General features: G+C 38.0%; 3 protein-coding genes across 5 annotated transcripts in view; all 3 read right to left on the reverse strand.

The window, feature by feature from the left end:
- Positions 1-119: 119 nt before the first annotated feature.
- On the reverse strand, positions 120-26,312 carry LOC132124374 (C-reactive protein-like). Its single transcript, XM_059535395.1, has 5 exons — positions 25,649-26,312; positions 1,958-2,141; positions 1,050-1,122; positions 270-955; positions 120-226 (listed from the first exon to the last, which is right to left on the reverse strand). Exons 3-4 carry the CDS (start codon positions 1,111-1,113, stop codon positions 339-341), a joined length of 681 nt encoding a protein of 226 aa, XP_059391378.1. The 5' UTR covers positions 1,114-1,122; positions 1,958-2,141; positions 25,649-26,312; the 3' UTR covers positions 120-226; positions 270-338.
- Positions 4,417-8,841, reverse strand: LOC132124376 (C-reactive protein-like). Of its 3 annotated transcripts, none has more exons than XM_059535396.1 (3): positions 5,518-5,585; positions 5,226-5,298; positions 4,417-5,140 (listed from the first exon to the last, which is right to left on the reverse strand). In XM_059535396.1, exons 2-3 carry the CDS (start codon positions 5,284-5,286, stop codon positions 4,524-4,526), a joined length of 678 nt encoding a protein of 225 aa, XP_059391379.1. In that variant the 5' UTR covers positions 5,287-5,298; positions 5,518-5,585; the 3' UTR covers positions 4,417-4,523. The 3 variants fall into 3 exon arrangements, with proteins under 3 accessions (XP_059391379.1, XP_059391380.1, XP_059391381.1); XM_059535398.1 differs by lacking the exons at positions 4,417-5,140; positions 5,226-5,298; positions 5,518-5,585 and adding exons at positions 7,785-8,404; positions 8,481-8,553; positions 8,822-8,841; XM_059535397.1 differs by lacking the exons at positions 5,226-5,298; positions 5,518-5,585 and adding an exon at positions 8,481-8,553.
- LOC132124356 (leucine-rich repeat-containing protein 4B-like) overlaps positions 23,135-26,527 on the reverse strand; it is an 87,727-nt gene continuing 84,334 nt past the window's right edge. The window contains exon 5 of the transcript XR_009426750.1: positions 23,135-23,145. The gene's annotated coding sequence lies outside the window, so the exon portion shown is untranslated. The remainder of the gene's footprint in view (positions 23,146-26,527) is intronic.

The raw sequence follows: 26,527 nt of genomic DNA on the forward strand, positions 1-26,527 counted from the left end.
TTTTCTTAATATTTGGGTTATGATTGATCAGTCTATTATTACACTTTATATTATAATATATATATAAATATTATATATATAAATATATATATAAATATTTTCATATTTATTTTCATAAATATTATTTATATATATATAAATATTTTCAGTCATCGATTTACCCTTTAATATCCTAAGTTTATAATGAAATATATATGAAAAAAATATGCACTATTTATTTAGATGACTTTGTGATGCTGAAATATTCCTTTTAGCATGTTGACTTACACTGTTTGTGCATTTCCAATTAAACAGAACAATAGCAAATGAGCATGCGCGGTTGTATGTGCCTGAATATCTCAATCATCTTGCACGACCAGCACGTTTCCTTTGATCTCATATTCGATGGTGCTCCAGTCGAACAGGTTTCCTCTCGGCACGCGCTGCGCGTGGTTCAGATACAGCGCTTTGATCTGGTTTCCGGTTAGGGCGTAGTCCCACATGTTCAGGTCCGTGAGCTCGCCGGCGAAGCTCTGCACCGTCTCGAAGTCGCCCAGGTGTTTGTCGGGGTCCTGTCCGAGAACAGCGGTGCCCTGCGGGTGGATGCTGTGACCCGGTTTATGCAGCTGAAATGCGCTGCGGCGTCCGTCCACCCAGAAGGCCGTGAGTCCGGTGCGCGAGGCCCAGGTGAGGCACAGGTGAGTCCGGAAGGTGGAGAGATGCGGCAGGTGGAAAAACGCCCCGTCGCCGCTGAGGTAGAAGGACACACGACCGTCTTTCTCTCTCCACACGTTGAGCTCGTCGAAGTCGGGCGTCCTGTAGGCGAACAGAATGATCTGACGCTCGCCCTGGAGCTCCGTCGCGACGCGCATGCAGAGCGTGAACGCTGTAAGGCCCAGTGGCTGCTTAGGTGTGAGTTTAACATAACTGAAATCAGTCTCATACGGGAACAGAAGCACTTTACCACCGAGACCCACTGCAAGACCAAATAAAATACTGTAACAAACACAAAACCAGCTCAAACTCCTGCTGCATGAATCTATAACATACAGTGAAATACAGTACAGTACCTTCAGTAGCTGCTGGTGTCAGAGAGAGCAGACCGAGGAATAAAACCACTGGCACCAACATCATACTGCAGCTCTGGAAGAAAAAAATAAAACAACAATTAAGAATATTAAAATTATTGTCTAAGTTTGACATGAATGCCTTCCATATTCCTGTAAATTCACTCCTTGGGTGAATCACAGTTAAACTTGTCAAGACAACAACAGTTCATCCAGAAAATAAGTAAAAAAATAAGTAAATTAGGACCTTTTTTTTTTTGCTTTGCATTGCAACATTTTCATGGCAAACATACTATCCATAAAAAAATCGCATTGCTTGTGAATATTATTTTACTAATGTGGTGATAACATTTTTAAGTTTTAATATGCATGATTTTTGTTGCATCAGAGTAAATATAAAAATTGTCCTAATAATTATAAATAAATAATGATGATAATAATGCATTTATATAATTTTCTGGTGAATATAGTATTTCTTCAAGAGCTTCATCCAGGATATGTGTGCCACAACATTATTGTAGTTAGCCAAAACTAAAACCATAAAAATTGAAATAAACTGAAATAAAATCAGCTTAAGTTTATATATATATATATATATATATATATATATATATATATATATATATATATATATATATATTTGAAATTATATTAAATAACAAAAACTATAAAAACTAAATTACCAAAACATGAACTTAAATTAAATCTGTAAATAAAAGTAATAATTCAACATTAAGTAAAACAATACTAGCATCTAAATGATACTAAAACAATACTAGTGTGCTATATAATAAAACAGATGCATTATTATCACATCATAACATTTAGTATCACTAAGCATTATATTTCAAATGATTGTTTCAGTTTTTCAATTATTATATAAATGAAATTGTGACAAATATAATACTTACTGTGTAGCAGAAGGGTGTTTATTATTTCTGTCTCTGAGGAAATCAACGCTGCTGAGCTGCTTCCCTCCTTGTACCATCGTGACATCAGCTAAACCAACAAAAGATGCTGTGTGAGGATTCACACGATCATGAGACCAAGAACACAAAGAGGTTTTCAAATGTCTCTTCCTCTGGATTTCTCACTCTGTCAAATACTAGACAGTTTATATAATTCCTTATTATTTTTTTTTACATAACCTTTTGCCTTTTGTGCAAAACAGAAATAATCTTTTTAATGTTTTTTGAGTTGTGAAAACATTGGTGTAATCGTGACAAAGAGCAGACATTAGTCTTTTCCTATTTAAGATCACAGAAGCTGTCGATGTGTGTCATATGGTTTCATGAATTCACTGTGGTTTAATAATAGTATAATTATACTTTTAGGATGTTTGAGTGAAGGTACTGGGAATCTTAATTTTTACATGTCTGTATCATCTTGTTTTGCATAAATGTGTTTAGTTTGATGTTCAGGTTTTTTATAGGAAAGCCCTGATACATCTAAGCTGTCTTCAAAATTCGATCAGAAGAAGGTTCCTCCGGAGACAGGAAGTAAAACAGTATTTGGATTCGGACATGCCTTACTGCATTTTAGAGCTTTCAGACACAGCAGAAAAAAAGGGGGTGGCTATTTGCACTAATAAGTTTAAATAGCGAAAAATGCTATTTACACTAAATGAAAATAGCATATTTTCTTAGCAATAGATGCTATGTGCAATAGATGCCAAGTGCAAAATTTGAATATCATGGAAAAGTTTCTGTAATTTTAATAAAAAAAAAAGCAAATGTTCTTATATTCTAGATCCATTGCACACAAACTGAAATCATTCAAATGTTTTTGTTTTTCTGATGTTTATGTTTTACAGCTTAGGAAAATTAAAAATTCTGAATCTCAAAAAATTTGAATATTTTCTTAAAGATCAATCAAAAAAGATTTACAAAACCGGTTTAATTATGCACTCAATACTTGGTTGGGGCTCCTTTTGCACAAATTACTGCTTCAGTTTGGTGTGGCTTGAAGGCGATCAGTCTGTGGCACTGCTGAGGAGTTACTGAAGACCAGGTTGCTTTGATAGCAGCCTTCAGCTCCTATGAATTGTTTCTCAGATGTTACTTACTTGTATCTTCCTCAACACAATGCCCCATAGATTCTCTTTGAGATTCAGGTCAGGTGAGTTGGCTTCAATCAAGCACAGTAATATCATGGTCAACAAACCACTCGGAAGTGGTTTTGGCACTGTGTGTAGGTGCTAAAGTCCTGCTGCAAAACGAAATCAGCATCTCCAAAAAACTTGTCTGTAGATAGAAGCATAAAGTGCAAAATTTACTGTCATCTGAAAAGAGGACCACTGAGAAACAGTCCAGTTCTTTTTCTCCTTATCCCAGATGAGATGTTTTTTTTTCCTGGTTCAGGAGTGGCTTGGTTCTAAGAATGTGACCGCTGTTGCCCATTTCCTGAAGACGTCTGAGTGGGGTCACTCTTGACTTGCTGACATCCGGCTCTCACTCCTTGAGAAGCTCTCCCAAGTTCTTAAATCAGCTTTTTCTGACAATATTCCAAGGCTGTGGTCATCCCTGTTGCTTGTACACCTTTTCCTACCACACTTTTTCCTTCCCGTCAACTTTCTATGAATATATTTCAACACAGCACTCTGTGAACAGCCAGACCTTTCAGCAATGACCTTCTGTGTCTTACTCTCCTTGTGGAGGGTGTTGATGATTGTCTTCTGGACGACTGTCAAGTCAGTATTCTTTCCCATAATTGTGGTTGCATGTTCTAAACTAATCCAGGAGGTATCCAGTATACTTCAAAATTAATCAAACTAATCAAGCTCAAAATGGAATATTAAAATTTTCTGAGATACTGAATTTTTTCCCCCTAAGATGTAAGTCGTAACCATCAGAATAAAAAAAAATATGTCTAGATAATATATATCTTGTAATATATTCTAGATTCATTGCATACAAACTGAAATAATAAAGTTTTATTTTTTAATTCAATTATAAAAAATAAAGACCTTTTCTATGATATTAAAAATTTTTGAGATGCACCTGTATACATAAACTAAATCATATATAAATATGAATTATCGTATATACATTATTGTAAATGTGTATTACTATATACTTATAAATATACACGGTAAACACACATATTATCATTGCTTTTATTTTGGATGTGATTTATTGATTTGAATAGCCCTATTATAATTATGGTTACAACATAGTTTGAGTTTATGTAAAATAACCAGATGAATTCAAATATACATGCTGACTTGTTTGTGACACTCGCAGTGCTTTATGGGAGTGGGCAATCCCTGCAGAGTTCCAATTTTCTGATTGGTAGATATTTCTCTGCAGGATTATGGGTAGTGTAGTTCTTCACCTGGATTTTTGCTGTTAACCTGCACAAACACTGCAGATATAATGCTGAGAAAACAATTTCTTTGTTAGCACCTATGGCTTTGTAAATCATTAAAACAGGTGAACAGATTATAGAGGTTGACACAAATGTGTGACCTGATCAGAATCAATTATTTTTCACCACTAGTACATCTCCTTTAATCTCATATTTGATGGTGTTCCAGTGGAACACATTTCCCATCGGCACATATGGTTCCTGGTTTGCATAAACTAACCTTATCTGACTGCCAGGGAGAACATAATCCCACATGTGCACATCTGTAATTTCTCCTACAAAGCTCTGATTCTTATCAAAGCCACCCAGGTAGTTATCAGGGTCTTGACCGAGCAGGACAGTGCCACCAGGACGAACTGAGTGACCTTTTTTATACAGCTGGTATGAGCTGCGACGTCCATCCACCCAGAAGGCAGAAAGACCAGTCACAGATTCCCAGGTGACGCACACGTGGGTCCGGAAGGTGGAGAGAGGAGGCAGGTCAGTCTTCAATCTACCGTTGCTGAGGTCAAAGGACACACGGCCGTCTTTCTCTCTCCACACGTTGAGCTCGTCATACTTCTGTGTGCGGTAGGCGAACAGAATGATCTCTCTCTGGCCCGGGAGCTCTGTCACAACACGCATGCACAGAGTAAATGCTGAAAGACTCAGTCGCTTTTCAGGAGTGAGTTTAACATAACTGTAGTCAGTCTTGTTTGGAAAAAAAAGTATTTTACCACCGAGACCCACTGCAATAAAAAAAGAAAAAAAGGGGGATGAGGGAAAATAAGCACTCGCAATAATCAATGTGATTTATTAATGAAAATGTGGTACCTTCAGTAGCCGCTGATGTCAGAGAAAGCAGACAGACAAATAAACCCACTGGCACCAACATCTTACTGCAGGTCTGAAGAAGAATAAAATGAGTGCAATGTTTGTATGAATATGCTCGCCAGTAGGACCGGATTTAAATAATGGGATGAAGAAAATCTATCCTCTGACTGGTAAACATTAGACCTAGTTCAGTCGATCAATTCTAAAACAATGCTTCAGTGTCATATTAAATCAGACTTAATTAATAAGCATTACTTTTCAGAAGTCAAACACACAGAGGGTTAATACTTACAATGTTTAGCAGGTCTTATCTGAGAGAACAGCTGCTTGATAGTCATGAACTGGAAGGTCTTGAGTATTAAAATGCTGCAGGGATTGAGCTCAGACTGAGGAATGATCCTCCCCACCATCTTTTTTAACATGCAGTGACTTGCTGAACATCATAAACAACATTTTTCAAATTCACTTTTATTGACTCATTTCATGAGAGATTATATAGACGATATGCACTTGTATATGTAGCTATAAAATGACACACCAAAGGCCTGTTAAAGTGATCTACAGAAAAGCTAAAACATTTAAATTGTGAAATACTTAAAAAACAATTGTCATTGTACAATCAAATAAAATAAAATCTTGACATTCCAAAGCTGTTTGGTGTTTTTATTATTATAATTTTTTGGTTTAGGTTATAATAATACCATTTTAGTTTTGGGACTCAATATACTCATCAGATCAATGAAATCATGTTTTATGAGCATTTTATGAAAAATACCCAGATTAAATATTTTAATATGAAAAATAATGGTTGTTTTTTCATAGCCTTTGATGAAGAACTGAATTTACAATCCCATATACCATTGTGATTAATATAATAGTTTTAAAAATCTTATAAGTTATACTATTGATTAAAAGTTGATTACAAATATAGTTTCAACATAGTTTGTTTGTGCAAAAGAAGATGTATACAAATAGACAAGTTGACTTGATTGTGGGAGTGGGCGGTCAATGTAGTGCTCCTCTTCTCTGATTGGTAGATATTTCTCTGCAGGATTATGGGTAGTGTAGCTCTCCCTTTATTGCTTTAAGGTCTGTGCTGCTGTTCTAAACTAGCTGTAGTGGCCTGAGATTAAAGGTCACGTTTTTCATGTTTTTGAAGCTTTGTGTTTACAGTGGGCAATATAACGTGTTCATGTTTCGCTTGTAAAAAAACACAGTATTTTTCACACAATTCACTCACTGTCATAAAAACGGGCTGATGACTTCCTTGTTCTATAAAGTCCCTCCTTCAGAAATACGTAACGAGTTCTGATTGGGCCAGCAGTTCCGGTGTTGTGATTCGACAGCAGCTTAGAGCACGCTGACCTCCTGAAAATGCAATAGGGCTAGTTTTTGGAGTAGTTTTGAGAAGCAAGTAGGCAGGATTTGTTTTGAAAACCTGGCAATCCTGTTCAAACGCAACTCTTCCTCTTCTCTGTGAGAGCGCAACAAGACCACGCCCCCTTTTTGTGTATTCCTATGGGCGGAGGTTAGTCAAAAAACTGTTTTAGTGATGTCATTCCTGCAGGAACTAGAGAGATGTAGTTCGTTGTAGGCGAATTCTGTTAAATAAAATATCTCGCTTGGCATTGAACTTTGAGCTTTAGAATTTTACAGATATTATTTATACTCTAACAACAACATTACACACTAACTAAAGTTTAAAACATGGGATCACGAAGAAGGGGACCTTTAATGCTGCCTTCATGTGCCATCAGAATTATCATAAATACAAGTTTCCTAGTTTGAAATGGGACATGAATGGCCTCTGGGAAACTATGAGACACCTGTAGTTCCGAGTTGATTATTTTATTATTTTAAGATCATTTTGATGCATGTGGTTCTGAGTTGAGTGAGCGATACACTTTAAATATGCAGAGGAGAGAAACATAGCAGTCTATCTACAATGCTTTCTCCTGCATTTCAGTCATGTATATTTACGTACATAACCATTTGATGCACAATAATGTATGTTTTGAGCACAGTAAAAATAGCATTTATTTGACCAAAATTTAGGAAGTGTCATTCAGTTAGTGCTATATAGCGCTGTGAATGTTTATATCGTTACCAATAATTGGGATACTACATTTGATTCAAAACCTGTTGGATATTGACTAAATATCTTCTAATCTATACATTTGAGCTTTAATAAGATTTCCAACAAGAAACAAACAGGCAAGAATGAATAGGCAGTCCACCATGATTTCTGTTCTTTCCGACAGCAAAGCACTTGAACAAACTCGTAATTGTAATGTCAGAAGTGGGAAGTAGGAAGTTTCTGATTGCACGTGAAGGCATCATTAATTAGACAAAATATTTATAAAATTGTCAGAATAATTGACCACATCGTCCAGAAGTCACATGCATGTATGCATCAATACATTTTTATAATTTTTAAAAAATATTTAATATATTTCAGAATTATGCACATGCATTGAACTTGTAATGTTCAGAATTTTTTTTATTGGTTAGCCTTCACAGCTTTGTACATGGTGTATGTGACATTACATCATATTACAATCAGTTATCTGTAGTCACTTGCACATCGCCAATTATCTCATATTTGATTGTGTCCCAGTCAAACACGTTTCCCTTGTCATATGTTTCCTGGTTTGAATAAACCGCCTTAATCTTACTGCCTGAGAGGACATGATCCCACATGTGCACATCTGTAATTTCTCCTACAAAGCTCTGACTTGCGTCAAAGCCACCCACATATGCATCAGCATCTTGGCCGAGCAGGACGGTGCCACCAGGACGAATTAAGTGCCCTTTTTTATAGAACTTGTACAAACTGCGACGTCCATCCACCCAGAAGGCAGTAAGACCAGTCTCAGATTCCCAGGTGATGCACAGATGGGTCTGGAAGGTGGAGAGAGGAGGCAGACGGAAAAATGCTGCATTGTCACTAGATCTAATATACAAGGACAAATGGCCATCAGACTCTCTCCACAAGTTCAGCTCATCGTCATTAACTGTGCGGTAGGCAAACAGAATGATCTCCCTCTTTCCCTGGAGCTCCGTTGCGACACGCATGCAGAGAGTAAATGCTGAAAGACTCAGTGGCTTTTCAGGAATGAGTTTAACATAACTGGTATCAGTCGCAGTTGGAAACAAAAGCACTTTACCACCAAGACCCACTGCAAAAAAAAAAAAAGGTGGATTAGGGAAAAATACCACTTGCAATCATCTGATCTATTAATGAAACTGTGGTACCTTCAGTAGCCACTGGTGTCACAGAGAGCAGACAGAAAAATAAACCCACTTCCACAAACATCTTGCTGCAGGTCTGAATGAAAAAAGAGCAAGAAGAGTCATAAAATAATTTTCTGTTTAACTAAGTTTGTCAGCAGATAGGACTGGAATTATGCAATAATGAAGCTTCATCTTCAAGCTCTGGTAAATATGCAGAAACAAAAACATTATTCCTAGTTGAGTAGATCAGTTCTTCACTGCGTTACATTAAATAACATTTAATTAAGTGTGAAAGCACTACATCACTTTTTCAAAGATGTATTACACAAGTATTCAGTGTTCAGCAAAGAAGATCAGTTGACCTCAGTTATTTGCCTCCTAGATGGTCATAATCAGAAGGGTCTCCGGTATTAAATGCATTGATGATTAATCTCAGATTCAGGAGTTATTCTCCTCACTGTCGTTCTAACATGTAGTGACTTCATAAACGTTATGGAGCATGTATAGAATTCAGATCACAAGTATCAAGAGGTATATAGCTTGTTCAGGTTATTGAACTGAAGGTCTATTTTGCACTAGTCACGTATCTACTCGGGTGCTCAAGTTCAAGGTGGCTGTCAAAAAACAGTGAATCTAATCAATATGCAGGCAAAAGTTCACTTTACTTACATCAATGCGTTTAAAGTTCATTAAATGAAAACAACAGCTCTAGTGGCTGAGTAACTGCATTTGTGTAGGTAATTTCACAACTGCATTAGATTAAAGTTCCTTGACCTGCAGGCCGTATGAGCATTCAGACAAACATATGCTGATCGATTTTGAAATGTGTCCTGCTAGAGTTCAGATTTATCTGTATGAGTGTGTTAACAGAGCAGGATAATTTTTTGCCATTTAAGCCTTTTTTGCTCTGTTCCACAAATAAAGATAATTGGATTCAGAAGACTTGGAATGCAACACAAGTCATTTGAAATACTGTTTTATTTTCCAAAATAAGTAGCATTTAAAACAATAAACATATAATATGCACTGTTGCTCAATATTTAATTACAGCTTCAGATGCATGATTTTGTCATTTTTGTACAAGCCTACTTCTCAACAAAACATTTAACTATATATATGCTCATGTTTTGACGCCTTGGGAGTGAGAATAGGTTGAGATGACATATTTTATGGTGTTCCAATTAAACACAATTTCCTTTGGCACATATGGTGAGAAAAATTGTTTTTGTTTGTTTAAATGTTTGCCAGAAAGTATAGATTAGATTAGATTAGATTAATCAACTTTATTGTCACTGCACATGTAGGTACAAGGCAACGAAATGCAGTTAGCATCTAACCAGAAGTGCAATAAGCAGTAAGTACAGAATACACAAGGTCTATAATATGTACAATAACTATACAGATAAGTATTATGGACATAATTTACAGATTTTATATACTTTTAGCATGATATACAGATAGGTATACTATGAATATACTATATGGATGTAAAAAGTGTATGTACACTATAGGCAGAACTATGAACATATGAACATAATTACACTATAGCAATGGACAGTAAGTGCATAGAAAATATTTCAGTGTGCAAATGAATTATTCAGTGTTCCTGGATGAACAGACAGTAGTGCAAGTAATAACAAGTTACTGGTTTTTGCTTGTTGTGAATAAATAAATAAATCAAAGATGTAGTGTTGAAGAGGGGGAGGAGTCTGTGTGTGTGGTGTGGAGGGTGTTGAGGGGTGTCAGAGGGCAGAGTTCAGCAAGGAGACACCTTTAGGGAAAAAGCTGTTCCTGAATCTTGTGGTCCTTATCCGGAGGCTCCTGAAGCGCCTCCCGGAGGGCAGGAGGTTAAACAGTCCATGGTCAGGGTGAGAGGAGTCCTTGAGAATGCTGCGAGCTCGACGTAGACAGCGTTTCCTCTGCATGTCCTCAAGAGCAGGAAGTGGTGTCCCTGTGATGCGTTGGGCAGTTTTCACCACCCTCTGCAATGCCTTGCGGTCAGCCACTGAGCAGTTCCCATACCAGACTGTGATGAAACTGGTCAGGATGCTCTCAATCGCACACCGGTAGAAGTTCACCAGGATGGATGAAGACAGCTGGTTCTTCTTCAGTGTCCTGAGGAAGAAAAGGCGCTGGTGAGCCTTCTTGACCAGGCTGGAGGTGTTTGTGGCCCAGGACAGTTCCTCCGAGATGGTGGTTCCCAGGAACTTGAAGCTGGAGACATGTTCAACAACCATCCCGTTAATGTGGATGGGGTCAAGCGTGCTTCCTTTCTTCTTCCTGAAGTCCACAATGAGCTCCTTAGTCTTATTGGTGTTAAGGACCAGGTTATTGTCAGCGCACCATGTGGCCAGGTGCTGTACCTCTTCCCTGTAGGCAGTCTCATCGTTGTCTCTGATGAGGCCAATCACCGTGGTGTCGTCTGCAAACTAAATGATGGAGTTGGATCCATGCACAGGCTTGCAGTCGTGGGTGTAAAGGGAGAAGAGGAATGGGCTCAGCACACAGCCCTGTGGTACGCCAGTGTTAAGTGTGATGGTGGTGGAGTGAGTGTGGCCTGACCGAACATGCTGAGGCCTGTTGGTCAGAAAGTCCATAATCCAGTTGCAGAGGGAGGTGTTAATGTCCAGGTCTCCAAGTTTTGTGGTCAGCTTGGAGAGAATGACGGTGTTAAATGCTGAACTGAAGTCAACAAACAACATCCTAACATACGTGTTGTTATGGTCCAGGTGTGTGAGTGCAGAGTGCAGCACTGTGCATACCGCATCCTCTGTGCTCCTATTTCTGCGATAGGCAAATTGGTGTGGGTCCAGTGTGGGTGGGAGGCAGTCTTTGAGGTGTGCTAGGACCAGTCGCTCGAAGCACTTCATAATGATTGGTGTGAGTGCTACGGGGCGATAGTCATTCAGGCACATTGGGGAGGAGTGTTTCGGTACTGGCACAATGGATGTGGACTTAAAACATGTTGGCACAGTTGCTTGGGTGAGGGACAGGTTGAAAATGTCTGTGAAGACCCCTGCAAGCTGCTCTGCACATGCCCTAAGCACACGTCCAGGAATGCCATCAGGGCCAGCAGCCTTGCGTGCGTTGGTCCGGCTCAGTGCAGTGTGGACACCTGTGGAGGTGAGTTTGAGAGGTTGGTGGTCTGCTGAGGGTGTGATCTTGGTGGCCGTCTCCTTGCTGTCGCTGTTGAAACGAGCATAAAAGTCATTTAGCTTGTTAAGGAAGGAGACGTCCGTGACAGTTGGAGTGGAGTTGCTTGACTTGTAGTCACTGATGATCTGGATGCCCTGCCACATGCGTCGGGGGTCAGAGTTGGAAAAGTGTTCCTCTACCTTCAGCTTGTAGCAGTACTTGGCCTTTTTGATGCCCCTTTTCAGGTTAGCCCTGGATTTACTGTAGGCCTGAGCATTATCTGACCTGAAGGCAGTGTTGCGGGCTTTCAGCAGAAGTCGCACCTCCTTGTTCATCCATGGCTTCTGATTAGGATATGTTGTTATCTGTTTTTCTGTTGTAACACTGTCAATGGTGGAGTTGATGTGATCCAGTACAGAGGAGGTGTAGATATCCATGTCCGTGTGAGATCCACAGGCAGCCTGAGAAGCAAACATACTCCAGTCAGTGTGTTGAAACCTGTCTTAAAGTAAAGAGTCTGCTCCAGTTGGCCACACTTTGATGGTCCTCACTGATGGCTTCACACGGTTGATGAGGGGTGAATACTTAGGGGTGAGAAACAAAGAAAGGTGGGAGGTGGGTTGCGATGTAAGCTCCATTAATGTTTGTGTATACATGATCCAAAGTTTTGTCTCCTCTGGTGTGGCAGGAAACATGCTGGTGAAATTTGGGGAGCACTGTTTTTAATTTGCAGTGATTAAAATAACCTGCGACAATAAAAGCAGCCTCCGGGTGAGCAGTCTGTTGTTTACTAATGGCTGCATGAAGTTCGTTCAAAGCAAGCTTGGCATTAGCATCCGGTGGAATATAGACTGCGGTTATTATGGTGGAAGTGAACTCCCGTGGCAGATAAAAATATATAAAATAAGATATAAAATAATGGAATAAAGAAATTTCATCCTCTAGCTGGCAACTATGGAAAAATTCAAAAACATTCCTAGTGTGGTATACACTTGTGCCAGTATTCGGTAATGCGATATGTCATGGTAATGAATAATATTGTTATCGTGGACACTTCTAAATACCGTGAATAATTATATATTACAAATTATTCAGATATGGAATGCATTTTAAGAATAGTATTCCCATCAACTGGTCAAAATGCACAACACAGTATGCTGCTTGAAAGACTGATGTGAACTAGAGGTCTTCACGGGTCCAAAAATTCATGCCCGAACCCGAAAGAGACCCGTAATGTACTACACCGAACCGACCCAGAACCGTCTAATACTTCAAAAGCTGGACCCGGACCCGTGTACAGTAGATCCGAGAAATGCCTCGACCCGGACCCGTATATTATTTGAAATCTGGACCCGAACCCGACGGGAAGACCCAACTTGACCCGACTGTCACATATTCCACCATAAATTGCTATTACAAGTCAATAAACCTGTTTTTGTCTTACCTAATTTAAAGAGCCGTAGTCTCTCTTCCTTGTCCCTGACTGCCTGTGATGCATTACAATCCTCCGACAAGAAAGTTATTCATGTTATTCCTCTCGTTATTCCAAGTCGAAGCTGAATCCACTCATTATTTCAGCTTCAAAAGTCCATTTGATGTCACGGTGACGGATGACAAATGCTACTGTGCACATGTACATTCTTACATAATAACTTCGACTGTTTGCCCTTTTGAACTATAATAACGATCGCTCGTGCAATGCCATGGTCGCTGACGTTATTTATTTGCTATCATCTGATCTCTGTGCTCTCTGCTCTGCATCGAGTCTGAATCTGACCACTAAAACTTTAAGATTAAACGGTTCATTTATAATATTATAAAAAATGGGAGAAAATGTAAAACGTGGTTTGGCGGTCGAAGTGTCCCTCACTGGTTGCCATAGAAACATGAAATGCGCTCGAGACTCCACATGCGTGCTAGCTGTATCAACCTAAAATGCTTTAACGCAATTTGAGCGTCATAGAAAAGATTCATGTGACAGTTTACCTCAGATTGTGTTGCTGATTTGAAATATATTAAATATGAATGTGTCATGTCTGCAAGCATTAATACCGTGCGTGCACTTGTATTAACTCTGAGTCTGCACGCTCTGCTTCTAAAAGCAGAGAGAGAGAGAGAGAGAGAGAGAGAGAGAGAGAGAGAGAGAGAGAGAGAGAGAGAGAGAGAGAGAGAGAGAGAGAGATCACTTTTTTTTGGCTCACTCTTTTCTTTTCCTAATTTTACAAGTTGCAAGTTACAAAAAACACAAGCAGTCTTTGATCACGGCCGGGTGTTCTCCGAGTCCGATGACTCCGATCGCACGGGTATTACACACAATGTTAAACAGACCCGGGACCCGAGGTAATAGATTCGGACCCGACCCGGACCCGGCTTATCATTTAAAATATAGACCCGAACCCATAAGAACCCATGTGAAGACCTCTAATGTGAACAAGCACGCATGAGAAGCACATGGAGGAACACGTGAGGGACACACTGAATGAAAGCACATTCACTCTCTGACAGCAGATGGCGCTAAACTGCAGAAAATGCAGTCCTTACCCTTGAAACATCACAAATAAACCAGTTGCCCTACTTTCTAAAACATATTTAATAATTTTAAATAGCCAATCAGATTTGTGTATTTGCTATGATGTTCATCACAGTGCCAAATACTTAAGCATTAAGTCTTAATAGGCTATTTTAATCTGGACTACAACATTACATAGAAATAGTTTGAAAGTGTTTTGATTTTTTTTATTGTTAATTTACATTTTACATTGCTTCATTTTAAACATTAGTTAATTCATTAGTTAACTTAAACTGCCAATGAAAAATATTTTTCTGAACATTCATTAATCTTAGGTATTCCAATATTTAATAACATGTTGATAAAACCTAAAGTTGCAACTGTATTTTAGCTAACATGAACTAAAACTTTTACTTTTTAAAAAAGATTAATAACTTCTGTAGCAAATGTAGCTATTGCTCATTGTGAATGTTAATGGTTAACTAAAGAGATCTTATTGTAAAGTGATACCTATGGGTCTTTAAAGTTCTTTTGCACTTTAATCAGTGCAAAACTTTTAACTTTATATATTTTTTTCTGTATTGCTTTATTGTATTTAAATGTTCAATTATTTTTGTTATAAGAAAAAAGTTTTTTTTTACCTGTTATACTGTATTATGAGCACTTTTTTAAAACTAAATTTAAATACCGTGATAATACCGTTTACCGTGATAAAAGCATGAGCTATTAATCGCAACAGGAAAATTTGAGCCCGGCATATCCCTAGTGTGGTAGATGAGTTCTCCACAACATTATTTTTTAATATTATATCACATGTAATTACTAAGCATGAAAGTATTACATCACTTGTTGAAAGAAAAACTAAACGCTCTGGTTAAGAATACTTACAAAATATTTACATTTATTCATTTAGCTGACGCTTTTATCCAAAGCAACTTACAACTGCTATATATGTCAGAGGTCACACGCCTCTGGAGCAACTAGTGGTTAAGTGTCTTGCTCAGGGACACATTGGTGTCTCACAGTGGATTTGAACCCGGGTCTCTCACACCAAAGGCATGTGTCTTATCCACTGCGCCAACACCACCCACACATTTAGCAGTTCTTATCTAAGAGAAGATCTGTTCAACTCAGCTGTTTGTGTCCTAGATCATGAGGAGCGATGTTGACCAGAAACTATTTGGAAAGTGGACTGACCTCAAATTCGGTTTGAGCCTCCCACCATCTGTTTAACCTGTAAAAATGAAGCTGATGTGTCCTGCAGTGACATTCAGTGCATGCAGTTTTTATCGACTTGTTTTTTAAAAGACTATATGGAGTATGTGTTCTTGTATTATTAGAGTAAAATAATAATCCACAGAACTGCAAAAAATCATTTGACATCTATTAATTCATTGTACATTCATGTTAATTTCATATCTTGATGTTCCACAACTTGCAAAGGCAATGTTAATGTTTTTGATATTATGATGATGTTATTACAGTGTTTAGATTTCTTATACACAGGAAAACTGAAAAGCTCAGAGGTTTTGCTGATAGAGCACTTCAGAAGAAATAGAGATATACAATTATTTTAGTTATTATTATTATTATTATTATTATTATTGTATTCTTCTATTGTCACACTATTTGCTTGAAAAAAATAAATAAAATAAAAAAAGTTATTATTCCATATACTTTTGCTTTAAAGGATTATGATGAGAAATATTTGAGTCTATATTCAGATCTCTGATTTTTAGTTGAAGTATCTGAACACAGTTTGAGAAAACGGACAGTAGAACATTTCCCAAATGACCTTTTCTATAGATCTTGAACAAACTGCGCTAGATCTTCACTAGACTGAATATACAAAGACAAACGACCATCTTTCTCTTTCCACACGTTGAGCTCATCAACCTCTACTGTGCGGTAGGCGAACAGAACAATTTCCCTCCAGCTTGACTCCATTGCAACATGCATGCACAGAGTAAATGCTGAAAGACTCAGTGGCTTTTCAGGAGTGAGTTCGACAAAGCTGGTGTTAGTTTTGTTGGAAACAGAAGCACTTTCCCACCGAGACCCACTGCAGGAAAAATCCACAATAAACAAATGCATCCATGAACAAAATCCTACTCAAGATAATCGACGTGATCTTTTAGTAAAACACAATACCTTCAGTAGCAGCTGGTGTCAAGTCAAGTCACCTTTATTTATATAGCGCTTTAAACAAAATACATTGCGTCAAAGCAACTGAACAACATTCATTAGGAAAACAGTGTGTCAATAATGCAAAAATGATAGTTAAAGGCAGTTCATCATTGAATTCAGTGATGTCATCTCTGTTCAGTTAAATAGTGTCTGTGCATTTATTTGCAATCAAGTCAACAATATCGCTGTAGATGAAGTGACCCCAACTAAGCAAGCCAGAGGTGACAGCGGCAAGGAACCGAAACTCCATCGGTGACAGAATGGAGAAAAAAACCTTGGGAGAAACCAGGCTCAGTAGGGGGGCCAGTTCCCCTCCTCCTCTGGTGTCAGAGACATTTTTTTGGTTTACAATATAATACCATTTTAGTGTTGGGACTTAATATACTCATCAGATCAATGAAATCATGTTTTATGAGCATTTTATGAAAAATACATAGATTAAATGTTTTAATATGAAAAATAATGGCAGTTTTTTCATAGCCTTTAATGAAGAACTGAATTTACAATCCCATATACCATTGTGATTAATAGACTAGTTTTAAAAATCTTATGAATTAAACTATTGATTAAAAGTTGATTATAAATATAGTTACAACATAGTTTGAGTTTATGCAAAAGAAGATCTATACAAATAGACAAGTTGACTTGATTGCGGGAGTGGGCGGTCAATGTAGTGCTCCTCTTCTCTGATTGGTAGATATTTCTCTGCAGGATTATGGGTAGTGTAGCTCTTCACCAGGGATTGTGCTGATAACCTGCACAGACACTGCAGATGTAATGCTGAAAAAAAACAAATTTCAGTCATTAAAATGAACAGATCACAGAGGTTGACACAACTGTGTGACATTACAACTAGCCAGAAACAGAAGCACTTTACCACCGAGACCCACTGCAAGACAAAACCAAAATTAACCATAAAAGACATATATGCATTGTTTTAAATAGACAAGCAGAATACCAGTCACAATAATCCATGTGATATACAAATGAGAACTGTGGTTCCAGACAGAAAAATAAAACCATCTTGCTGAAGGTCTGAGGGGGACAAAAATGTGCAAGAAAACCAATTTCTTAGTTTAGCAGACAAACACTTCACTGCTTAAGTGTTTAATCACTTTTTAGAGACAACGGACCTGTTTACATCTAGTATTAAGATGAGTTTTGGTCGATCGGATCACAAGTAGACAAGGGAGACATGCCAGTCACATGTTTCAATCGTCATTAGAATGGCGACATCTGAGGTAGTAAGTGCATCATGTTTTCATCAACTTACAGGTTATTGGTTTATTGGAGCTATGTGGGCACTCAGTTTTTTTTCTCTTTTATTTGGTCAAAATGTCATGTTTTTAAAGACGAAGTGCTATGCATAGTCTATTTAAGACTAATTGGTACAGCCATGGCTAGTCATTTGGCTGTGACATAAATTTTGTGTTTTGCAAAGTTTGCTGCTTAAGCTGTTGAAGTGTTCATTCAAACTGTTTCTAGATTATAGTTTTTTTTTATGTGTATATTGTGCTTTTTATATAACTGCTAAAAGCTTATTGCCCAAAAAATGAACTTTTCACAAAAACAAATTTTACTGTTTTTTGATCCTGACACAAAATGACCAGCTAACATTAACTGACTAATCAAATCAGCAGCACATGTGAAAGTGTGTACAGCATGTGTACTAGTCAGGTAAAATCACTATCATACTAATTAGATTGTAAGCGTAGACTGACTGCTATATAAGGAGGGAAGAAGTACTTCCAATCATTGTGTTCTTGTTAGCAATGGTTACCTCCAAAGAAACACATGCAGCCATCATCATTTTGCATCAAAATGGCCTCAGTTGAAAATACAACAAAGAATATAGCATCTGTAAGAACCATTTACCGAATCAAAGAACTTCAAGGAGAGAGGTTCGACTGCAATTTGATAACTAATAATGCAAGAATTGATTACCATCAGTTAGGATTTGGCCCAGAAGTGACCCAGACAGCAAGCAGTTTTGGCCCAGATCTGGCCCACATCTGGCATGCATGGATTTCACTTGGGCCAGATGTGGGCCGGATCTGGGCCAACACTATGTTGGTGTCTAGGTAATATCCAGCATACCAGAGTGAATTGTAGAGGTTATGATCAACAAGGGTCAACACTGTAAATACTGACTCACAATATCACAATACAACTTTTTAGAAAGAAGGTCCATCTTGCACCATCATTTCAAGATGCACTTCCTTGCACAATCATCATTCTACAGTATTAGCAAAAAGCCAGTATACGTGTCAGTTTCAACTGTTGAGCAAATTTTTACATCATGCATTCCTCAATGCTGCCTTTTAAGATGTCACGACCGGCTCAAAGCCGTGACAAATAAGTGGAGGACTTAATAAAGGTTGGTAAGGTTGCAACAGGTTTTTATTAATATAAGTAACAAAATAGGTAAAACGGGAAATCAATTACAAAGTAACAATCAATTCCTGTATGACAACCGATGTTAAAATGTCAGACAGAACCAAACTCAAAATAAACGGGAGAAAACAAGTCTCACAACATCTCTCAGCACTGGAGCTCTCCGAAGCACCCCTCAACATTCTCAAAGCCTAAGCTTATATATAGGTGAACATCATTCTCTTGATGGCCCTGCACAGGTGTAAATCATTGTCCAGATGAGCCTCCCAGCCAGACCCACCAGTTGAAAACAGGCACAACCAGAGACTCGTCACACACCCCCCCTAAAAAGAAGAGAGCAAATGGTCTTAATCAAGCAAACAACAACTCCCAATTCACTTTGTCCAAGTAGGAATAGTTGGTTCAGCCTGAGATTCTCCCTAATCCCGTCAACTCTCCGTCTTTCAGCAACCTGACGCCTAGAAAGCAAAATGAAGGAGGAACAGAGACAAAAAAAGTCAGAAAAAATACAAACTTCAAAATTTTTAAACCACATGAACACGGGACAAGGCGTCAGCAGTTACATACTCTACGCTATGGCGTATATCCAAAGAGTAACTCTGAAGAAACAAACACCATCTCATCAACCTTTGGTTGGGGTTTTGTAAGGAGTGTAGAAAAACTAAAGGATTGTGATCCGTATAGACCACTAGAGGTCACTCTAACAACCCAACATATACTTCAAAATGTTGTAAGGCCCAAATCAAAGCCAGCGCTTCCTTCTCGATCACTGAATAATTAAGATGATATAAATTAAACTTAAATTTAATTTACCTACTTTGGGAGTAGGATACTTGTCTATTGCCTCTATCTTTGCGCGAACAGGACGTATATGGCCTTGCCCCACCACCTTCCCCAAATAGGTAACGGTGGCTTTGGCAAATTCGCATTTTGACAAGTTAACAGTTAAATTGGCCGAGACAAAACGATCAAACAGTGCCGTAATCTGAGTCAAGTGTTCCTCCCAAGTTTGATTAAAAACAACGAAATAGTCTAAATATACAGCGCAGCCACTCAAACCAGATATAACGCGATTCATCAAACGTTGAAACGTAGCGAGAGCGTTACGCAATCCGAAACTCATGACCTTGTAGTAAAATAACCCTGAAGGCGTAATGAAAGCAGAAATCTCTCGAGCTCTTGCAGTTAAAGGTACCTGCCAGTAACCTTTTAGAAGATCAAATTTGCTCACAAATCTAGCATTACCCACTTGATCGACACAATCCTCGATTCGAGGCAGTGGGAACGAATCAGGCTTCGTTATGACATTTACCTTTCGGTAGTCTGTACAGAACCTAAACGAGCCATCTGGTTTATTCACTAGTAATGATGGCAAAGCCCAACTAGAAAAAGAAGATTCAGCGATGTCATTTTTCAACATATACTCGATTTCATCATCCAATTGTTTTTTCTTAGTCACCGATACTCGATAATAACGCTGACAAATTGGAGTTGCATCTCCCACGTCAATGTCGTGCTCTATTAGACCCGTACAAGAAGGAGTATCAGAAAACAATGTAACATACTCAATTGTCAAATAAGACAAATCAGTGCGCTGTACATTCGTTAGATGACTAAGTCGAAAATGTAAAGAACTTAATGCTTCCGAATTTTTAAGATGAGCCTGAAGAACGCAATCTCCCAGATAGATTTCACCTTCCTCTTCAGCTACTGGAGATTGAACCAATTCAACCGTGTCATTAACAGATAAATCTGCAAGCATAACAGGTTTAATAAAAGAATCAGGCACACTAACTTTGTCTTCATTTGTCATAAGGTCATCAATTTTTACAAGCATAATAAGGCTTTAACAAATTTACGTGACACAATCTCGTCTTTTTTTTTCGATCTGACGTATTAATCAAATAATTCAGATCAGAAATCTGCCAAACAACGGTATATGGTCCAACAAACTTAGCCTGAAACGGTGACCCAACGACAGGCAACAACACTAGTACCCGGTCACCAGGTTGAAACGAACACAACTCTGTTTGACGATCAAAAAGTAGTTTAATTCGACCCTGAGATCTGTGCAGAGATGCCTTCGCCAATTGGTTTGCCTCATTAACTCGTCTACAAAAATCACTTACATATGACAAAACATTTTTCGGTTGATCAGACTTTTCCCAATCAGCCGACAAAACAGCCAACGGACTTCGGACATCGTGTCCAAACACAAGGTCGTTCGGACTGAACCCAGTACTTTCTTGTGCAGCTTCCCGGGCCGCCATCATTAACCAAGGCAGACCAGTTTCCCAGTCCTTAACCATTTGAACACAGTACGACCTCAGAAGAGATTTTAACGTTTGATGAAACCTCTCCAGTGCTCCCTGACTTTGGGCATGATAAGCACTGGAGAGGTTATGTTGAATATGCAGTTGTTTCAACATTTGACCAAACAAATTAGAAGTGAAATTACTTCCCTGATCAGATTGAATAACTCGTGGTATTCCAAATACTGAAATGAACTGAGTAAGCGCCTTTAAGACTAATTTTGTGGTTACAGAACGTAAAGGGTATGCAGCAGGATATCTAGATACTCGGCACATAATTGTAAGCAAATATTCACTACCTGCTTTTGACCTAGGCAAAAAACCGACACAGTCTACAATGAGATGCTCAAACGGTTGACTAATAGCTGGAATTTGATAAAGTGGAGCAGGTTTCAAAGATTGATTTGGTTTTCCAGTAAACTGGCAAGTGTGACAAGATTTAATGTATTTAGATACATCACGCTTTAATTTCGGACAAAAAAAAGGTTTCAAAAGTAACTTGTATGTCTTTTTCACTCCCATATGGCCAGAAGCATCATGTGCGGTCTGTAACACTAGCTGCCGGAGAGACTGGGGAATCACAATTTGCACCATAGGATCACCAATCACAAACTCTCCTTGTGGCACCCATTTCTGAAAGAGCAATCCCTCATCTAGGTAATACCCAGACGAAAGATTCTCAATTGTGTCATACGAGACAACTCGGTCAAACAATTCAACAAGAGTAGAATCAGTTTTTTTGTGTTTCAATCAATTCATCAAGTGACACTGCCAAAAAATTGAAGGGATTTCTAGAGATTCACTCACCACCTTCTCAGATCCAGGTTTTACTTCAGCTTGTGATTTACTTATAGATCGCGTAAACACACAAGAAGGCAAAATACTTGACGGACAAGTCAAACTCTCATCACCATCTGATTTCAAGATCATCGGGCATGATGTAACCACTAGATGTGGTGAATCATTTTGCCAGACACATTCACCAGCCAAGTCATTCCCCAGAATAACCTGTACTCCTTCCACAGGCAAACAGGAATGAACAGCCACTTCCACTTCTCCCTGGACCAACACAGAATGCAAAACAATGTTATGACATGTTAAAACAATGTGGAACAGACATAACATTGAGGCCAATGTCCTTAATCAGCACATTACTCCCAGTGTACGAAACACCTGAAAAAGGTAACGCAGACTCTAACACAAAGGATTCTGCTGATCCTGTATCACGTAGAATATTTACTATTACAGTTTATGCGGAATCTACCATTCTAACGGAACCCTTTGTAAAAAAAGGAGTAAATGCTGAAACACATGGCGAGCAACTTTCTTGCACGTTCACTGTTGAACCAGTCACAGCCAAAACCACAGACTTTACAGGAGACAAAGGTTTAGGTTTCGGTCTAGAATTGTCAGTTTTTGCTTTCAATAACAGGCATTCATTCTTCCAGTGACCAAACTCATGACAATAATTACACATATTCGCTCTGTCTTTTTCTTCAATAGATCTATGCCACTGTGCATTGGATGAATCATGCATAAACCTAGAAAATTTACTCGAACTTTGCCACGGTTCTTTTTTAAAGTTCCCTTCACCAGATCTGTAATCAAAAACATTTTTATGAGAAAATAAGAATTCATCAGCTCTAACGGCCGCCTCATACGCAGTGTCAGGTTTACGTTTGCTAATATACGTTGCAATACGATCTGAAATGGAACTCTTAAATTTTTCAAGCACCATTAACTCTTTTAAATCGTCAAGTGTTTTTACATCAGAAGCAACACACCAACGATTAAAATAGACAGAAATATCGTGTACAAAGTCAACATACGTCTGCTTTTCATTTTTCTTCCAGGACCTAAACCTTTATCTATAGGCCTCTGGAACCAACTCATAAGCACTCAACACCGCTGCTTTTACAGCTTGATAATCAGAAGCATCCTCTAAACTCAGAGAAGAATATGCTTCTTGGGCTCTGCCTGTAAATACAGACTGCAGCATGAGCGTTCGCTTATCATCTGGCCAACGTTGTGCATCCGCAACACGTTCAAACAATAAAAAGAAACGCTCGACCTCTTTTTCATCAAATTTAGGAATTAACTTCATATTTCTCACCGCATCAAACTTGCATGAACTTGAACCACGTTCTGACTCTCCAGTTAAAGGAAGTTTACCATCTCGTATTAAATCTAAACGATAACGTTCAAGTACAAGTTGTTGCTGTTGTAACTGGACTTTAGAAAATTCCATTCGATTTTGCGCTTCTAACAGCTTTTCTTTCATTTCCATTTGAATGATCAACAATTGCTTTTGTTGTTCAAATGTTAAATGAGACTGTGTTGATACCGCGCTTACAAAAGTTAACGGGTCTTCTGAAGATTTAAACTCTAGAATACCCTGTTCAATTAGCTTTGTCTTTACCAGGGTTTTAACCTGATCCTTTAGACGTTTATCTTGACTCATCAGATTAATTTCGTAGTATTCTGCAAGCTCTAACAGTTGATCCTTGGTTAAATCATTTATCAAGCTTTCGGCCGGCGCACTAACAAATGCCTGAACGTTAGAGGTCATTATGACAAATGTATGGCTACTAAATTTTAAAAAAAATATTTTTGAGACAGAAGTTGGAACAAGGAATTCCCTCTAACTAATATTGTAACTACCTAAACTCATCCCTATTCTTCATACAGTTACTTGCAGCGGGTTTTTATACACTGTAAACCAGTGCTTGCAATAGCAACCAATTTATGAGTCACTACAACAAACACGGACGTGTTCCCGAGACAAATGCTCTAACTGCTTTCACCGCACAAAAATAATAAACTAAAATAAAAAAAATGGGCATCCTGTTAAGGATATCCCGCTAAACCAACACAAGGAAAAGCCTATTCCAAAACAACTATCTCCTCAAATATACAAACAGTAGACCATACTTACCAAAACCCCGTAAAAAAAAACAAAAACAAAAAAAACAGCCAAAACAACCAAACCAACCACAAAAAATCCTCCACAGGTTTTTACTTAACGAATATTATTGGGAAAAAAATTCTAACTAATTAATCATCAATTTAACAAAAAAAATGAACTATTTAAACAAATAATGAGTCTCCAAATATATCACTAAACAAAACCGCGGACGAACATGCAAATTTCTCTTACCAAACCAAATTGTCAACTACCAAACAAATTGGACACATATTTATCCCTTAAACGAAGCGTCCATAATTATCACACTAACAAACTATGAACAAATCTTTATCAACTAATAATTAACCGGACGACACAAACTACCACTAAATCTTCATCAAATAACAATTGGCCGGACGAGCCCCCATATTTGTCACAACCGGCTCAAAGCTGTGACAAATAAGTGGAGGACTTAATAAAGGTTGGTAAGGTTGCAACAAGTTTTTATTAATATATATAACAAAATAGGTAAAACGGGAAATCAATTACAAAGTAACAATCAATTCCTGTCTGACAACCGATGTTAAAATGTCAGACAGAACCAAACTTAAATAAATACAAAAGAAAACATAATCTAAACAAACAGAAACCAAACACAAAATAAACGGGAGAAAACAAGTCTCACAACATCTCTCAGTACTGGAGCTCTCCGAAGCACCCCTCAACATTCTCAAAGCCTAAGCTTATATACAGGTGAACATCATTCTCTTGATGGCCCTGCACAGGTGTAAATCATTCTCCAGATGAGTCTCCCAGCCAGACCCACCAGTCGACCACATCAGGCACAACCAGAGACTCGTCACAAAGGTTTCAATCTAACAAATGGTATATCTCACTGTTACCTTTTAAGGCTTTTCTGGTTTTGTAACAGAAGTTTGCAATCTCAATATAATACAATATATACATTCTTACTCCACCTACTTCCCTTTTTCATTATCTTAACGGTGAACTTTCTGTTCCTTTTAAGGTATGCCACATTTTCTCTACAATAACGGTTTTTCTAAGTCATGCTTATTCGTCCTTTTACCACGTCTATACCCTTTAGTTGGAAAATCTATTAATTTTCCTAATACCATTAATACATCTCCATTTTCTTTTCTTGACATAATTCTTTGACCTATGTGCAAAAACATTATATAATAACCATTATTATAACTAATCCTACAACAATTAATCCTCCATAGAGAATGTACCAACCGGCACTCATAAAGAGATTAATTTGACCACTTCATATATCCGTTGTAATGAAATCAAACACAGCTTTAGCTGCTTTCCTTATACCATCCACACCTTTTTTCACAAATTCTCCAGAAGCCTCAAACCATCGTGGTCCTACTTTTATTCTCTGATCTCTATACCAGTATTGCATAGATCATTTTTCAACCAGTTTAAACCAAGATAATCATTTTTATCTTTTGCTTTACACAAATTTTCCTTCCAATTCCTTCTTTCAATTGTCAGTGATAAATCATCAATCGCTATAGCATCTAATTTGGTTAAGGTCCATGAAACATTTTTCACTGAGGATTTCTATTTCTAAATCCTTATTACTATGGATTCTGTTATTTTCTAGTTCTACTGTATTGGACCCTGTTATTGCTTTCACTTTATCAACAGTGCCCAACCCCTCAGAGAACTTACCTACTTTATGCCTTGTGTTATAATGACCTCGTCACCAATTTCTAACCTTGTGTTTTTCTTAACCTCTCTTTCTTTCAGGTTCACCGTATTGTACCTGTTGAGGTGCAATAAACACCGATCAGTATTCTGGTACCAGTCACCTAGGTCTCTATTTTTAGCAAACCATTCCTTAACAGTTCTAATTGCGCGCTCTGCAATTCCATTTGTCTCTGGACAGTATAGGCTATGGATTTAACTAGTATTATTCTATTTTCTTTACAGAATTTTTCTACTAGTTTCCCACTTATGTTATGTGCACCATCTGCTCTTAGACTTTCAATCAGTCCCTGCCACTTTATTCATTCTTTTAAACACTCTACTACCCTTTCTTCGATTGCTGACCTCAAAGACTATATCATGGTTTTCTTATTGTGGTTATCGAAGGCAATCAGAAAATAGCAGTTTCTTTTTTTAGTTTTGTGGCGTAATGGCCCTGCAAAGGCAGTACTAATCTGCTGTGAAGGATACTCCTTTGGTAATTCACTTTCCTCACAACCTTTAGCGACCATAAACTTCCTGCATATCTGGCATTCTTTTCTTACCTCCCTATAATGATTCCTCCAAGTAGGAAATGTTTAGATTTCTTAATCTAAGTTCCACTTGAATCATTTTAACACTGGGATGGTTTAGCTCATTATGCAGTTTCTGAAATAACTCTGTTATTTCTTTTGTTTTAAACTCGACCTATTAGTTTATCTATCTGTCGATTCCCTTCAGCAATATTCTGCTGTGTATGGCTAACCTGGTGATAAACGTGAGCCTTTACTTTCTCTAGCAAATTGGCTATATTTTTCCTCTGCTCTCTATGTGCCTTTGGTTTACCCTTAGCTGTATGGAAGTCATTAGCTTTCCACTTGTCAAGTTTTAAGTTAATTCAACCACTACC

Source organism: Carassius carassius, chromosome 42, assembly GCF_963082965.1.
Source record: "Carassius carassius chromosome 42, fCarCar2.1, whole genome shotgun sequence".
In the NCBI taxonomy this organism is placed as follows: domain Eukaryota; kingdom Metazoa; phylum Chordata; class Actinopteri; order Cypriniformes; family Cyprinidae; genus Carassius; species Carassius carassius.

Coding starts and splice junctions, on each gene's coding strand:
- LOC132124376 (XM_059535398.1), bottom strand. CDS start 8,541: ATGTTTGTGGAAGTGGGTTTATTTTTCTGTCTGCTCTCTGTGACACCA. Junction 8,405..8,480: donor GACACCAGTGGCTACTGAAG/GTACCACAGTTT, acceptor TTTTTTTTGCAG/TGGGTCTTGGTGGTAAAGTG.
- LOC132124374 (XM_059535395.1), bottom strand. CDS start 1,113: ATGATGTTGGTGCCAGTGGTTTTATTCCTCGGTCTGCTCTCTCTGACA. Junction 956..1,049: donor GACACCAGCAGCTACTGAAG/GTACTGTACTGT, acceptor TTGGTCTTGCAG/TGGGTCTCGGTGGTAAAGTG.